This window comes from Balaenoptera ricei, chromosome 14 (assembly GCF_028023285.1).
Source record: "Balaenoptera ricei isolate mBalRic1 chromosome 14, mBalRic1.hap2, whole genome shotgun sequence".
Taxonomy (NCBI): domain Eukaryota; kingdom Metazoa; phylum Chordata; class Mammalia; order Artiodactyla; family Balaenopteridae; genus Balaenoptera; species Balaenoptera ricei.
The window spans coordinates 80,822,420-80,840,259 of record NC_082652.1 but is presented as its reverse complement, the minus strand read 5'-3'; the positions used below and the strand labels follow the sequence as shown (position 1 = coordinate 80,840,259).

Genomic DNA, 17,840 nt, shown 5'->3' with positions numbered 1-17,840 from the left:
TAGGTCTCTTTCTCTTAAACCAAGGGTTGGTAGTAACAGTTTTCTATAAAGAGCCATACAATAAATATCTTAGGCTTTGCAGGCCTTCTGGTCTCTGCAAATTACTTGTAGTGTGAAAGAAGTCACAGATAATGAGTAAAAAAAAATGGATGGGGCTGTGTTCCAATAACATCCTATTTACACAAACACAAGTGGTGGGATGGATTTTGGACCCCCACCTTAAACCATAGCACTGAAAGCAGGAATTGATCCTGGTTAGTAAGCTGTCTTCACCTCCCTCATATTCCACATGAACTACATTATCAAAATAGAAAATGTCTCAGATTTCCTATGTCTATTACCTTTACTGCAATTGACACATGATGACCCTTTGGTAATTCCAGTAAAGAAGGACACTGGCTACCATGTGATATCATAATAAGCAACTGGCTTGTGCCAAAACCACAAATTACTCTTGAAATTAGTAGCACTTCTGTGGTTTATTTTCATGAATAAAACCCTAAAATAAGGAATTACATTTTCTTTGTCCAAAGTCAAGTGGGAAGTACATTCTTGATTTCTGCAATTGCCTCAATAAGTAGGGTACCCACCCCTTACTCTAGCAATTTGATTTGCCTTGAAATGATATCAACAAAGGTGCATTTAACATCTAGTCACTCGTATTAATTCAAACAGCTTTTAAAAAGATAAACACCCTCTGGAAGAGTAACCCTTAAAAACAAAGCGACTTCCTAAAGGGGCTGCAAGTCACGAAGAGCTTGAAGGGACACGACTTTCATGTCTGCTCTTTGTAACACTGACCTGCTGGGGGCATCCTGCACGTTCTCCTTTCTCTTTTTTCCTTTCCCAATCACACTCCCACTTTACAAAAGAAGGCACACTTCATACCTTCTCCAAATCCTACCATAGTGCCAAACTTCTGAGATGCCAAACAAAGCAACAAGTCAAAATACTGGTGATGGAAAGCTCCTGCATTCAGAGCACCTCATTACAACTTCTGTCTTTCCCTATCTATTAAGGGCAAGGGTGTGACAACAGATATGGGGTATTTGGGATCAGGTTCAGTTGTTCCGAGTTCAAATATACTGCAAGGCAGGGGTAAAATTTTCAGTCATCCACGTCACCCCCTCTACCCTCCACCAATTGCTGAAGAATGCACCATTTCCAAAGGAGCAAAGCAGAGAGAACACTGACCAGAAAAAAAAAAAAAAAAAGCAGAAAGGGACCAGCACCTTTTTTCATGCAGCTAACAAACTTTTGGAAAGGCTCTGGGTCTTGCCTATATCTCAGAACCAGAATTCAGAAGGGAGCAGGCTGTCATAGGGAGATTTATTTTAGTAATTAAAAAATCGTCAGACTTCTTCCCACGAGAAAGCCTGTCTGGTTTAATTGAAGGACTGACTGTGTCAGACTCTGTGATGGACATTTTCCTCCATACAAAATGAAATGAATAATATTTTTAATTCTCCCAACCTTGTGTTTTACTTTTATAATTATAGTATAGCAAAATATAATATATTCATCTTTTGGACCAACTGTGTATAATAATAACTGTAGTAACAACTCAGTCCAGAAGAAATGTTTTTAAGGTTAGAACCCTGAGTCACAAGAAATTTTTAAAAATTAAAATTTCAAATAGGTGCATTTTTTTTCATGTGAAAGAGTATGAAAAGGTGATATAAACCCCCCGAGCTTAAAAATACATTAGGATAAAACTCTGTGGGGAAGGTGAAATGGATACAAATCAAAGGAGAGAAAAGAACCACATAAAATTTCCAACAGTTAAAGACGATCGGTGCATTTTTAAATGGATGATGATGGTTATTCAGTTGCTATCCCATGTTTTGATTCCGCTGAATATTTTGGAAAGTGTAACTTACTGCTGTTCCAATTCCCTGGAAACTAAGTCCTTAAGCGACTCTTTCAATTTGTAATAAAAAATGTTTAGCTGTCTATTTAAAATTTTGGCAGGAGGTGCACGGCTTTTCAAAATTCTCCAAAGAGGGTGCACATGTTTTAAAAAAAGTTTGGGGACCCCTGCATGATCCGGTTCCCCCCTTAGTGGGCATGGGAAGGTTCAGAAGGAGAAGCCTTGAGCAGAGCGCGTGGGCCGAGCTCTCACATTCCCCTGGAGGCGCACAACCGGGGGTCCGTTCCCAGGGAACCCTCAGCCCCCTCCAGCGCCCCCTGGTCCCGCAGAGTGTGATGACTCAGGGAAGCCGTCTGAGAGGCCGCTTTGGCCTGGGGGTACTTGCACGGCTTTGGGGAGCGCCGCCAGACGCGGGACCCCGGCTCGTACCCGGGAGCCGGGCGCCGAAGCCGGGCGCGCACTCGGCGTTGCGGCGGCAGCAGCGGCAGTCCTCGCTCCAGTGGTACCCGGCGGTGCAGGCGCAGCGCCGCGGAGCCGTCCGGTTGCCGGGCTCCACGGCCACCAGGGCCTTGCCTGCGGGAGAGAAAGACAGGGCGGTGAGGCAGCGGGAGCAAGGGCGGATACACACCTTCCACCTCGTGCCACTCGCTCTCCAGCACCACCAGCCCCAAACCACCCAGACCCCCCCCCGCACGCAGCGCACGGATGAATCACTCAGCACGCCGGGATTCAGGAACTCCCAAGTTCCCCCTCACACTTCCTGTGCTGGCACTAAAACATCCCAGAAGGTTTTGTTGTTTTTTTTTTTTTCTCTCTCTCTCAATAATTAAGAGTCCTGTGGTTTTTGAAAAGTCAGTTTTCATGTTGGTAGGAAGATTAAGGCCTGGGGAGTTTCTGATCATTGACTATTTTGACAAATGCAAAATAGTCGACTTCACAGCTTCTTGAGTTTTAGTAAATTCAAATGTGATAAACATTCTTAACACCAATGCTAGATCAGACCTAAGAGAATTGGGTTTCTGGAGACTGGGGATTCATCCTGGGATCCTGCAGGGCCGCAGGATTATTCAGTCCTGAAAACAGGCGTCACTGTGGGATTAGATACGGGCAAAGTAAGGAGGTTGGGCCTGGTGACATATTTGGAAATTAATCTCTTCCCCCAAACTAAGGATAACATGTTCGTTGTCTCTTTTCTCACAACACATAGCAAAGCGCTCCCTCCTTATCTCAAACCTCCTGGCCCTTTCCAGTTTTTGTGGAATAGAGCTAAATGCTCACACACAGTCGACCCTCATTATTCGCTGGTTCATACTGGCAATTTTGCCTACTGGTTAAAATTTAATCGTAACCCCCAAATCAATAACTCCTGGCGCTTTTGCAGTTATTCTCCAACACATGCAGAACAGCGAAAATTTTGAGTCACTGGCTGGACATGCATGTCCCCCGCCAAGGGCAAACGGGGTGACACTGCCTTCTAGTTTTAGCTCTCACACTGGTAATCAGAGTCCTTTTTGTGGTCTATTTAGTGTCCTATTTTGGGCATTTTTGTGTTTTTTATTGGTGAGTTCACTGTTTAAAACGGCCCCCAAGCATAGGGCTGAAGTGCTGTCGAGTGTTTCTAAGTCCAAGAAGGCGATGATGTGTCTTCTGGAGAAAATCCATACATTAGATAAACTTTGTTCAAGGCTGTTTATTGTGAGTTCATTGTTAATGAATCAAAATATTTCTTAAATAAGGTGTCTTTAAACAGAAACACATACAAAATGAGGTTATGTTCACCCACCCAGGAGTGGTGGTTCAGTATTTGCTAGCTCAGTGTTTGTGGTGACTTTATAGAACATAACTACCGTGAATAACAAGAATCACCTGCACACACACATGCATACATGAAACAACACAATAACATTTATTTAAAACAGACCTCCTACTCCTCCTATACATCCCCATCTCACCTGGATTGTCCAAACAGCCCTTGTACTTTATATTTCTTAATACTTATCAGAGTTTGTTATGGACTGATGTTTGTGTCCCCTCAAAATTCATATGTTGAAATCCTAAAACCTCCCCCCAACTACAGTGTGATGATATTAGGAGGTGGGGGCTTTGGGAGGTGATTAGGTCATGAGGGTGGAGCCCCCCATGAATGGGATTAGTGCCCTTATAATAAGAGATGGCACAAAGCTTGCTTCCACTCTCTCTCTGTTCGCCACCATGTGAGGACACAAGAAAGTGGCTGTCTTGAAACAAGGAATAGGGAACACACCAAGAACCCCGTCATGCTGGCACCCTTATCCCAGACTTCCAGCCTCCAGAACTGTTCGGTATATATATTTGTTGTTTAAGCCACTGAGTCTGTGGTATTCTGTTATCGCAGCCTGAACTGCCTAGGACAGAGTTCCAAGAGAAAACAAAGAAACCAGAAACCTGTTCCCTCCTTCACTGTCTCAAGTTATAACCAGCAGGGAGGGAATGCTTCCTGTTCCCATTCTTTTCAGACCAGAGCTGGGTGAAACTGAGAAGTCTCCACTCCCTTCTGTGTCCACTCTCCGAGGCCCAGGTCAGCTCTGAAGCACCAAGACCAACTTGCATAAACATGGACATACTGTCTGGAACATACAGACAAGTGTCATTTTCCTTGGAAAATTCGAATTCCAGTATCCCACTCAAAAGTAAGTGCATGTGGACTTCCCTGGTGGCGCAGTGGTTAAGAATCCTCCTGCCAATGCAGGGGACACGGGTTCGAGCCCTGGTCCAGGAAGATCCCACGTGCCGGGGAGCAACTAAGTCCGTGCGCCACAACTACTGAACCTGTCCTCTACAGCCCGCGAGCCACAACTACTGAAGCCCGTGCGCCTAGAGCCCATGCTCCGCAACAAGAGAAGCCACCACAATGAGAAGCCCGCAAACCCCAACGAAGAGTAGCCCCTGCTCACTGCAACTAGAGAAAGCTTGCATGAAGCAATGAAGACCCAACACAACCAAAAATAAGTAAATAAAATAAATAAATTTATATATATATATATATAAAAAGTAAGTGCATATACGCCTGGGTGGTTATGAACAATTTTGACATATTTTTAAATATCTTAATGCACTAGGTTTGGGGCTTTAATCAATTTTGGCAGTAGACAGAGTGAATCTTTCTTTCCAAGAGACAGCAATGAGTCAAGCTCATTACTAAGCAGTGGGAAAGAAAAAAGACTTGATCAGATGCTTCTGCTCAATGGAGTTTCCACGTTACCTTCTCTGGACAAAATCTGCCAGCTATCTCTAACACTTTAGAAAAATTACGATGTTTAGAAAAATGCTTATTTCCTAGTTCTGTCTACTGAAAAAAAAAAAAAAAAACAAACCTATATACAAGGATCAATCCAGTAGCAATGAGCCTTCCCAGCACCCAGACTGAAGTTGCTAAATAAGATGTTCTGCTGAAAGCAAGGAGAAATCCTTGGAGAAATGGCTGATTCCAGCTTCAGGGCAGGAAACGTCCAAGATGAGGCTGGGAGCAAGAGAGCTCAGAAAGACACCGGGGGCCACATCGAAAGACTTGGGGGCCACCTGGGAGAGGTGAGATAATCCAAGCACCAGTAAAACTAGTAACCGCAACAGATTAAAACACCTCAAATACGTAAATGCATGAGTTCATAATATTCATACAAATCCTTTGGAGACGACTTGGTGATCGAGTCATTATTTTGAAAAGTGGTAAATAAAGTTACAAGCAGTCATTCTGCCTTTCCTGTATATACTGTACTTCAGGGTAACAACCCGTTGATGAGGGAAGTTTCTCTTTAGAAAGCATTCCAGCCAATAAAGGAAGAAGGGATGATGGAATTAGAACATCACCTTTCTGCAGCCCCTAATGAAAATGGATCTAGGCCATGATCATCAACAGCTGCTAATATCACCCAAAAGAGAGAGAAGCAGCTACTTTGTGAGTACTGACATCACCACATATGCTCACCTTTTAAGGAGTTTTGTCAAAAACAAGCAGAAAAACCCAGATTCTGATCAGCCTTCTAGATCAGCCAATAACCCCTTTACAGGAAATATCGGAGATATAAATATTCAGATATATATATATATATCTGAATCACTTTGCTGTATAGCTGAAACTAACACAACACTGTAAATCACCTATACTTCAATAAAAACAAAACAAAACAAAACTATTCCAGAACAGAAGTTCTACATGAAGAATTTTAACACAATCCTTCTGGGATCCGAAGCACATCTTTCTGGGGGTCTGTGGTCAAAACTTCTTCCCATGGCCCCTAAAAGAGACAGTATTGCTGTATCTAAAAATATCATTTATCCACACAGTCCCCAACATGACTGACTCACCTGTATCACAAACTTTATGCAGCAAGCATTTATCTTCTTCATTCCAGGTGTCCAGGTATTCATCCGGGCCACAGGGCAGACAGACGCTTTCAGAGGTAGCAGTGCATTTGGAAGACAAGTACTTTCCTTAAATTAGAAGGGGAAACATGCACCAATCAAAAATACTCCCTCCCAAAAAAGCCAACAAATCAACAAAAATGCACCAATCTGGGAATTCCCTGGTGGTCCAGTGGTAAGGACTCCGTGCTCTCACTGCTGTGGGCCCAGGCTCAATCCCTGGTCAGGGAACTAAGATCCTGCAAGCCACGGGGTGTGGCCAAAAAAAAAAAAAAAGCACCAATCTACTGGAGCCCTTACATGACCATGATCCCAGGACATCCCCCAAAGGTAGACTGATACATGAGATAAGACCACATCTCACAGTGAGGGCTCCTCAGGCCTCCGGGCTGGCTCAGATAACCTCTCCTGGGTTTGCTGTGCCTGTGTTCACGGCAGTCTTTTAGATCTTCTAAGTAAAAGACCACCCCTTCCACCCCAAACCTCTGCTGACTAAGGAAAAGAACTATGGTTTTCAAACTGGTGCCTGCAGAACTTGAGGGGTTCCCTGGGGGCTAAGCAAGAGGAACTTCCTCTCACCCCTCCCCTCCCATCTTCAAAACCCCTCTACTGTCAACCTGGATAGTTAACTTCTTTTGTCCCAAGTATACTGTGGGCTCACGGTTAACTTAGTTTGATCAGAGAGTAATACACACACACATAAACACACACACATGCGTGCATGAAAATCAATGGATCTTCATTCTACGAACCCAAAAAATTATTTGTAGCTGAAATATCTAAAGGATCTTGTTATAAGGTAAGCACCTTTTCCTCAAAGCTCTCCTCCTCTCCCCAGAGCAGTGAGTGAGTGAGGACCCTCTGGACGTGGGGCTTCACTGAGGCCACAGAAACACTTGGTCACCTTCTGGCAGAACAACTTTGGGGAAGTGGTGACCAGTCCACCATCTACCCCTCAGCAGGTATTGTGCGGAGGAGTTATAACAGGGTTTCGGCAATTTTTAGCAGTGATTCTAGGATAGATTACCACCCCCATCCCCTGCTGATTTCTGTGAAAATAATACTTTTTTTTTTTTAGGCCACACTGCATGGCTTGCAGGATCTTAGTTCTCCCACCAGGAATTGAATCTGGGACCTTGGCAGTGAAAGTGCCGAGTCCTAACCACAGGACCGCCAGGGAATTTCCCAAAATAATACTTTTAAATAAGAGTTGTATCTCATATTTTGAGAGTTTGAATCACAAACTTCTGAAACAGAGTTTCAAAAACCATCTTGGGGGGCTTCCCTGGTGGCGCAGCGGTTGAGAATCTGCCTGCCAATGCAGGGGACACGGGTTCGAGCCCTGGTCTGGGAAGATCCCACATGCCGCGGAGCGACTAAGCCCGGGAGCCACAACTACTGAGCCTGCGCGTCTGGAGCCTGTGCTCCGCAACGAGAGGCCGTGATAGTGAGAGGCCCGCGCACCGCGATGAAGAGTGGCCCCCACTCGCCGCAACTAGAGAAAGCCCTGGCACAGAAACAAAGACCCAACACAGCCATAAATAAATAAATAAATAAATAAATAAATAAACAAAAAAAAAACAACCATCTTGCCTTCTCAAGAAACAGCATTTTGGAAAGCTGGTACTTAATCATGGTCCGGCATGTACTTAACCTAAGTACCAGTTTCTGAAATTGCTCTTGATTTTTAAGTGATTTCATCTACTGAGAGAAAAGTTTTTGTCTTCAGAGTGACAAACACCACTACCTGCCACTGCCGTAAAACGCCTACCCAATTTCTTTTTTTGTCTGGCAGGATAGAAATGGTTCCTTAGATTAAACAAAGAACCCCACCCACTTCTGGAGGACAATGACAGGAGGTTTCGAAGCACAAACCTGGTTCACATTTGCGACAGCATCGTCCCAGATGCTCGTAATGCCTCTCGCTAGCACATGGAGAGGTGATCTGAAAAGTCACCTAAAGAGAAAATGCGCATCAGGTAGAGATTAGGCACAGGTTCTTTCTAGAGAAAACAAAAAGTGAATTACTGACTCACATTTCTGAAAAGTATAAGAAATCACCATAAACAGTCCTGAAACTGCTCTGCATAATACCACCCCCCTCCCAAAGATGTCACTTTCCTATTCTAGCCCATTTCTCCCTAACAATGTACAAAACCAATGATTCTGGCACCAAAATCCATTTAAGCATTTAAAACAATTTCGGTCATGCTCATGGTAATAGGCCGGATGAAAGGGAAATTTACAAATGGTACACAGAAGGTTGAAAACCGCTTTACACAACCCACGTACGAAATTGGTCCCACTTCTGTGTCATCACATGGTGGACAGTTTGCTCAGTCCACTTTGGTCATAAAACTGTAGGAGGACAGAGTGGGGCCTCTTAATACGTGTCTTATACCAGGGGAGGCCAGCTGTGGTCTTACAAGCTAGCTCTGATTTTAAAAAGATGCTTAATACCGCTTACCTTTTAAAATTTTAAACATGCAGAGAACCTGAAAAAGTGGGACAGCAAGGGGTAACAGGAAGCCTTCTGGCTTACAGCCAGGAGCCCTGACCGACTGCCCGCTGGCTGAGGGATCCCGGACAAGCTGCTTCAGCTCTTGGAACCTTGTCTCCTTTCTGTATGATTCTAATACCAATATTAATTTCCAAGTCTGCTCATCTAAGCAGAGCAAAACAAAAAGCCAAGTCCCCTACAATCACTCAGATTCTTATCAGTTTGCCACAGAAAAGCTCTTTTCTTTATCAGCTTTCTCAGTGTCAGAAAAAAACCCCACACATTCCTGTTGACAGGCAGGCAGTGGAGTTACAGACTGAACGATGAAGTGGAAGCGTTGGGCTCAGCTGCACAGACTTCACACTGTGCATACCAAGGGTCCGCTTCCTGCTGGGTCCCAGGGATCCAAGGTTACAACCTTGCCCTCAAGGGACTTCCGCACACCAGGGTGTGTGCTATGATGAAGCCAGGCGGGTCCCTCCCTCGGCTGAAGGCCAGGGGAGGTGTCCCAAGGAGTGTGACAAGTGAGCACAGGCTCACAGGATAAAAAAGAACTCAGCCAGATGAGGAAAAAGGAACTGGCCCGTGGAAGTGGGGGGCAGGGCAAGGAAGCCGTCTTCGGCAGAGTATGAGATGTTCAAACAGGGATACTGAGGCCTGAAGTGGCATGTCGGGTGGGGCTGGCAGTGGAGAACATCAGCAGGGTCCTGGGAGACGAGGCCAAGGACGGTCAGAGCAATCAGAGGGCTTCACCTGCCTATTAACGAGCTTGGATGGGAGGTGTAGAAATAGTGTAGCTTGGAAGAAGCCGTGCATCCTCACAATACCTCAGTTATGAAGGAAGTTTTCCAGAGAGAGCACCACACCCAGAAAAGCCCAGGCTAGCTGAGTAGGGTGTGCAGGAGGCCCCCAGTATGGACCTCTCCGACCTCCCCCAGGCCAGGTAAAGGGCTTCCAGGAGGGCTGGGGCCAGGGACAGTTACTCTGAGGCTGATGAGAAGGTCAGATGTGCTTCTGGAGCCAGGTGTGCCAGGAAGGTTGTATTTGGACTTGCTTCCGAGACCTGTCTAACACTCTTCGTGGACCCCTGATAACATGGATTGATGTTCCCCGAGCATTCACCACATGATGGGGTCTGGTGGACAGTGCAGTGAGCCCACTGAACATTAGGAAGAATGATGTAACAGAGAGCACCCCACCTCTCCTTTCGGGTCTCTTTTTCTCTTTGTTTTTATAGGAATCTGTTTCTCTGCGCCTGGCACAGTAATGTGTGCACACAGAAGAAAGATGCACAGAGGCAAAATGGTGAAACTGAATTCGGTCACTGCAACTTTCGTCTCACCAACAGGATCTGTCTGAGCCTGATGATATGTGAGCACTCCTGCGATGCTGATGACAAAGGCAAACAAGAGAAATGTGTGGTTGGAGATAAAGGTCGATTGCTTCTGACCCATAAGAAAGCTGCAAGAGTCTCTGTAAGATAAGCACAGACTTGGTCTGTATTACACACACAGCTTCTTTTTAGGGGAATTTGGTAAAAGGACTCCGCCGAAGCAGCAGCTCAGAAGCTCTGTCAGGTGCTACAGGCTGTGCCCGGGGCTCCAAATCCTGGTACCTGGTGAGCATCACTGACCTGAATGTGTGGACAATTTGTTTACACGTTTAGGAGAGTGGCAGTGATTCATTCAACCCATCCGCCATCTAACCCAGGAGCGTAAAACCTCCTAGCAAAAATGGGGGAGCTGCTGATTCCAGAGGTGACCAGATGTCGTAGCTCTTAAACAGATTTTCACAGATTATTCCTTAGAATCCATATCTGTCTCCTAAGCTTACTGTGGCTTTACACCTGGACATGTCTTCTTTTTTAAAAAATGGAGATATAATTCACATACCATGAAACTCACCCTTTCAAAGGGTGCGATTCAGTGGGGTTTTTTTTGTATATTCACAAAGTTGTGCAACCACTGCTGCTGTCTAATGCCAGAACACCTTTATCACTCCAAAACTGATACGTCTGCTTGACACAGCTCTAGGATTACAGATCTTTTAAGTTGCATAAGCAATTCTGCTACTGGGAGAATTGGCTACGGTGAGGCAGAAAATTATGGAACTTATCTAATTTAAGGTATAGCTTAAACTGAACCCTACTTTATTCTTGAGTTACATCAGATACTTCGCAGTACACCTTCAAACCTTCAAAATGGCAATAAATATACAACTCAAAAGGCAACATACATACATAGTTATGGTTAAGGAAATGTGGTTTGTGGGTAAATAAAAAGAATCTGGAAAACTCTCTGTAGGAGGCCTACACCTTCAGAAGGCAAGATGTGCCTTTGTTGTTCTTTTCCTTCTCTTGTCCTGCCTCTCTGCTTCTAAGAAGCTCTCTGCTTCTTTTCCCCCACTGGCAGAGCTGCAGCTCTAGGATGACCCTCTTACTGGAGGATGTGCAGCTCCCCGGACCTCACACAGCATGTAAAGCTTGCCCTGTGCTGGTCTCACTCTGATCCCGAGCGCCACGTCCAGGAACCCTGTGGTTTGCTCTCGGCACTGCAGTTCCCGCATTTGTAACTATTAGGAAATCCAGATCTTGGACACCCTGGCCTGTCACCTTTTGCTGATCCCCTGCGCACTTGTCCCTCCATGACACAGACCAGACGGGCTCTGCCTGCCTGCCTCCCCCATCCCAAGTCTCCGCGTCCAACCTTCTTGGGCTCGGTTTCCGGTTAGCCTGAGCTGGATCTCCTTGACACCAGCCTCCCTCTGTCTGGATAGCCTGCCAAGTACCTCCCCAGACTGGCGTTTTTTTGATGTGAATGAACGGATGCCCTTCAGCCCCTCCCAGTCTGACCCCTTCTTTTTCTTTTTTAACATGTTTATTGGAGTATAATTGCTTTACAACGGTGTGTTAGTTTCTGCTGTATAACAAAGTGAATCAGCTATACATATACACATATCCCCATAGCTCCTCCCTCTTGCGTCTCCCTCCCACCCTCCCTATCCCACCCCTCTAGGTGGTCACAAAGCACCGAGCTGAGCTGATCTCCCTGTGCTATGCGGCTGCTTCCCACTAGCTATCTATTTTACATTTGGTAGTGTATATATGTCCATGCCACTCTCTCTCTTCGTCCCAGCTTACCCTTGCCCCTCCCCGTGTCCTCAAGTTCATTCTCTACGTCTGCATCTTTATTCCTGTCCTGCCCCTAGGTTCTTCAGAACCTTTTTTTTTTTTTTAGATTCAATATATATATGTGTTAGCATATGGTATGACCCCTTCTTTTTCCTACAGATTCTAGCTCTGACATCTCCCATCTCAACAGCAGCTGGGAGAGCCGCCAGGCTGCTCAAGCCCCTCCTGGTCCTCTGGCCCTTGCCTCCCAACAGCTCAGAATTTGGGCCTGACTCTAGCCCCCAAGACCAAGCTCCCAATGGTTATGAGGTGGTAGCTCTTATTATTGGTAGCAATCCTAGTAAGACAGTAATTTGATAAAAACATGTTCCTGCTTCAGTGTTTTGGAAGCAACCTCCCAGGGAATGGGGGGATTCAGCAGAAGGCTGCAGATTTTCGGTTCATGGGGTGATTTTGTCAACCACCTCCAGTCTCCTCTCTTTGCCCAAGATGTAGCAAGAGAAGGCCTTTGGTGACCGAGTTGAGACGTACAAACTTTGAGTTACCTACGTTTTTGTCTAGTTTGCCTTCAGGATTGACCTGTTTCCCTCTAAAACAATACAGCTTCTGAGCCATCGTTGGTTTCATTAAGCAAATAAAGCAGAACCACTTCTAAAATGTCTATTTATTGAATAAAGAATATAGTCACATACATTCAAAATCAGGTCTGTTGCAGCACTTGTGTTTTGAGGAATACGATTTGATTCATGCATGGTACTTAGAAGTCTCGTAGAAAACCAGCCATGTCCTACCACAGTTCTTAATCAATAAACTACAAAAGTAATGTTTGGCCCACAGAGTTTACATCGACTAACTTCTGCTTTCTAACAGACTTCCCCTGAATGTATAAAGAAACACTAGAGTCTGTTTATAGCAAGTATCCTTTACATCCTCTGCCTTTCCTTTCCCCCCATATAAATTCTTTGGAAAGTCTAAATAAAGGAGTTAAAATGGCAAGACAATACATCTGATTTATTGGCCAGCTGTTGCCTCACTTTCTTGTGTGTTTTGTGTCATGTGTATATTTGTTTCAGGGCATACGGGCTGGTATTTAATTTTAACGGCTGACAAACTCTTCTGGAATAAGCATGTCCACAGTCTGTGCAAGGTTTTGGGAGGCCGGAGGGAGATAATAAATTGTAAATCAAAATTGTCTTTATAAAGCTCCGTGGATTTATTTCCCAATGCAATGCCATGTTGGGTCTAACCCTGAGAAACCCCAAGCTGAAGAAACAAAACATTTCTGTGAGCTGAGCTGCAGAGACCGGAGGATCTGTATTCAGAATCCTGGAGGGAAGGTGGACTTAAGTATTTATTTTTCGTGCTGTTAATCAAACCAATTGTAGTGAAAGCCATTATGAATACTAAAATTACTTTTCTGCTCTACTAAAAATTCATGCTGACATATAACAAAACAGAAAGAAGCCTGGCTCTTTCTGTCAAACCAAGGAGAAAAGAACCCAACCCAGAAGAACAAATGAGGGATTTTCCATAGATTTCATTTTATAAGATATCATCCATGACTATATTTGAGAGTTTGGCTGTAAATTAAGTAAAGATGGTATCAAATTTCTGAATGTTACAGTCAAACTGAAAGATGTGGTTTTTCTTAAGAGAGAAACTACTGAGTGTGAAAATAACACCTAATAGTTCTGCTGCCCTTGAAAAAAATATCCTTAAAGAAAGTCACGAATGAAAAGTGCTCTAATCCAGAATAGAACAGAAATCAATTACAAGTGACCTGTGTTCCCAAGAACACCAAGAAAGCGGCTTTACTATGAGGGTCTCACACCAGGAAATTGTTTCTTTCTGAAGCCTTTTGTTTTTAGAAATAAATGAACAACAAACAAATAAAAGGTCTCAGTCACAGACCAGAGGAACCGAAAAACAAATGTTGTTCCTTGTCCATTTCTTTGAATGTCTGTTTTTTTAGCTGGCTGAGCAGTCAGGCCAGAGACGAGGTCTAAGTTTCTCCCCTCAAAACATTTCAGTTAGGGGCTTCCCTGGTGGCGCAGTGGTTGAGAATCTGCCTGCCGATGGAGGGAACACGGGTTCGAGCCCTGGTCTGGGAAGATCCCACATGCCGCAGAGCGACTAGGCCCGTGAGCCACAACTACTGAGCCTGCGCGTCTGGAGCCTGTGCTCCGCAACAAGAGAGGCCGCGATAGTGAGAGGCCCGCGCACCACAATGAAGAGTGGCCCCTGCTTGCCACAGCTAGAGAAAGCCCTCGCACAGAAACGAAGCCCCAACACAGCCATAAATAAATAAATAAATAAATAATAATTTAAAAAACAGAAAAAACATTTCAGTTAGTGAATCCAAACACAGACCCTTTCAACCGAGATGTTCTAGGGGACCTGCCCAGTTTGGTCCCTTTCTTAGCTCCATTTCTCCAGAAGCTTCCAGTGGTCCTGCTCTATTTTATCCGGCTTACTACTCTTGAACATGGCACAGTTATATGTCTGTTACTGCAAAGAAAGCATCCACTGTCATGCTTCTTGGTTCAGAACTGGAAGTGGATATCATAGAGGAATCATTTTGAGCTTGCACATCAGATAAGGCAGGTTTCTAGAGAAAACGGAGAAAATGAAACACTAACTTAAGTAAAGTCTGACATGCCAGAATGTAGGGATTTACCAGACCAGAGGCCAGGGCCAGAAGGACACAGGGAGAAGGGAGCATGGTACCAGCGCGCTGGTGAAGACGGAAGAAGCTGCCTGGCCAGGTAGCTCCCCTGGTCGGTTAGGGCAGGGCAGGCTTCAGGACAGGATTCTTCCACCCAGGGCAGCTCTTAGAGTTGAGCTTCCAGATTGGCCTGGATAGATGAATGCCTGACATTTCTGTAATAAAACTGTCTACATTTCTACAATTTGAGGACAAGGGGGTAAAAAGTCAGTTCTAAGCCTCAGTCTCTTCACCTGTAAAATGGGGCTAATAATTGCACCCATCCCACTGCAGTGAGGATGAGATGGTATAATTCATGGAAAATGATGTAGCAATGGCAAGTGGCAAAACTCAGGAAAAATGAAGGCTCTGCTTTCTCACTCTGAAGCGAAGGACCTTTCTAGCAGGTGGCTGGGGGAATGAGGTGGGACGGGAATTGTGTCACTCACTCAGCACAGGGGCGCACACCTGGATGGCGGTCGGTAGGGGGGATGCTACGGTGGGCACCTGGGCAGAATCGGTGAACACCAATTACTTTTATCAGATCGTTCCCTGGTGGGGGGCTGGAGGGAAAGGAGTGTGACAGAAAAAGGAAAGAGGGTGGAAAAGAGACCAGGGACTCGTAGAAAAATTCTGAAGGCCTGGCAATTTTCCTAAGCGAACAATCCCTGTTTAGTTTTAACATGGCTCTGATGACAAAAGCTGATGGCAGAGTGTTTCAGCTGGGCAATTGGAAAAACATGATTTTGGAGGTTTTTTTTTTGGCTGCACCTCGAGGCTTGTGGGATCTTAATTCCCTGACTGGGAATAGAACTCGTGCCCCCTGCAGTGGAAGCGTGGAGTCCTAACCACTGCACCGCCAGGGAATTCCCAGAGAAACATGTTTTTAATCCAAAAGGTTTATTTTTTTTTAAAGCATGTTTGACTTCACATAAAGGAGTGCTTTCTCATGAGACTGAAACGGTGGCAGGTGGCCTGAGTCATGGTAGTGGCTTTCTGTCTGGAGCTTCAGTCAGTGATGGGGACAGAAGCTGGGCTGGGGAAGGAGCGAGCTTACTCAAAGCTTCTGCTGATAAAGCGTTTCCTAGACTCTGTCAGTGATTTCTGTCAACTGGGACAGAATCGAGTTATGACCAAATGCCCTTCTAGACATTTTCATTTTAGAAAAACTCAGAATTTCAAGCAGAAAGAATTTCAAGCAGAAAGAATTTCAAGCTTACAGGTTTACAAAGAAAACATCAGACTTGTTTTTCTTTTGCACAAACCAAAGCTTCACATTTCATACTTCAGAACATTACCTATGGCACCTATGAAGATAGTATGTTATCAATTAAAGAGGCAAAGAAAATAAAGGAGCAGCTTTTGGGGATCTCCTGTGCACCCCAGCAGATCACCCCGCACACTCCCTGGAGAACACTGAACTGTGGAACATGTTAAGAGTGTGAAGACCCCACGTTATACAAGCCAGGTATGTGGTCTAAGTCATGATGGAAGTGGATACAGAGAATCAGAGGGTTTAAATAGAAAACTCCCTGAGGGTCCAAAATACTACAATTCACTTTACAGAAATATATTTTACACACAGCTCTTGAAAAAAAAATTCTGCTGCTAAAAGTGAGGCTCGGGACTTCCCTGGTGGTGCAGTGGTTAAGAATCCGCCTGCCAATGCAGGAGACACGGGTTCGAGCCCTGGTCCGGAAAGATCCCACAGGCCGTGGAGCAACTAAGCCCGTGTGCCACAACTACTGAGCCTGAGCCTGTGCTCTAGAGCCCAAGAGCCACAACTACGGAGCCCTGGTGCCACAACTACTGAAGCCAGTGCACCTAAAGCCCGTGCTCTGCAACAAGAGAAGCCACTGCAAGGAGAAGCCCGCGCACCGCAACGAAGAGTAGCCCCTGCTCACCACAACTAGAGAAAGCCTGCTCGCAGCAACAAAGACCCAATGCAGCCAAAAATAAATAATTTGCATAGAAAAAAAAGTGAGGCTCAACTGTTCTCTGATTGGTACAATATGAAAAGATGTGTCTGTTTGAGAAGAATGTGAAGAAAATGATGACCATCATGAATACTATTATAATAATTGACCAGCTACTAAGGGATTTGGGGCATTCTAAAATGCATTTTATGAACATGTTTCCAGTGATAAAGAGTATTCAGAACTCCAACTCGAAGGCGTTCATCACAGCTGGTCAACTCCTGCTGGTCTCGTTGAAAACCCACTAATATGAATCAACCCCCTCCCCACATACAGACCACTCCCCATGAAGGGGTTGTGAATTGATTTCCTCACGATGCAGACACTAGAGTAAGGCCAGTCATTCCTTTGCCTGAGTCATTTGCCTTATCTTGTAAGATGACTTTTCATATGATTATGACCAGAAGACAAATTTCGGCCTGGTCTAGGGTTTAATAATACAAAGCACCAGTCTCTTAAAAAGCTCTGCTATCATCACACCTTCAAAGCTGTCTTTACTGAGCTCTCATATATCAGTATTTGTGCAAGGGATTGGCTTGTGTAGCACAAGGGAATGAGTCCATCCCTACCCTCTCAAAGTGTGTCGCAGCAGAGGACACAGGCAGATAGAGAGGAGAGAAAACTAACAGATAGAGACCCACAGGACAACACAAGACCTGGTGCACTGGAAAGATCAAGTTCTACCAAGTCCCTGGATGCAACCCTCACTGTTCACGGACTGGGAAGGGGAGGGAACCTGGCCTGGGATACATGGGAAGGAATCACAGAGGGAGATGCACAAAGCCCAGAGGGCAGGGGCAAGGGCAGAGGAGTGAAGAATGGGGCTTGGGCGGGGGGAGGGGGAGAGGAGAAGCAGTGGGAGACCTGGGGCAGATGCGGAGGCAGGGGAGTGGGGCTCTGGGAAGAGGCAGCTGTAGAAGAAAGGGGGGGTCATTTTTAGCAGTGCCATGGAGTGTATTGCAAAGAGTGGTGGAATGAGAAGGGCCAATAAGAAGGTGCGAACTCCTTTTGGCAATGAACAGTGTCTGATGGAGGGAATGACTGGTGTCTTATGGAAGGAATAGCCATGTAAAGAGCTGGCATGAACAAACAAGGTAGGGAGTCTGGATCTTGCAGGAGGAGCAAAGAAAGTGGCTTATCTCAGGGAGATGAGAAAGGGCTGTCTCCATCGTGAAACACTGAATTTAGGTCTTTTTATGCCAGTCCTTCGAAAACCCATTTTTAAAAAAACTTTGGGGGTACTTTAATTAAAAACTGTT

At 45.2% G+C, this 17,840-nt stretch overlaps 1 protein-coding gene across 1 annotated transcript in view; it reads right to left on the bottom strand.

Annotated features, from left to right (window-relative positions):
- Positions 1-17,840, bottom strand: part of TNFRSF11A (TNF receptor superfamily member 11a) — a 54,672-nt gene that overhangs the window by 22,777 nt on the left and 14,055 nt on the right. Inside the window, exons 2-4 of the mRNA XM_059893798.1 lie at positions 8,147-8,228; positions 6,215-6,340; positions 2,300-2,443 (exon numbers count right to left, since the gene is read on the bottom strand). Of these exons, the coding sequence (XP_059749781.1) occupies positions 2,300-2,443; positions 6,215-6,340; positions 8,147-8,228 (352 nt within the window). The remainder of the gene's footprint in view (positions 1-2,299; positions 2,444-6,214; positions 6,341-8,146; positions 8,229-17,840) is intronic.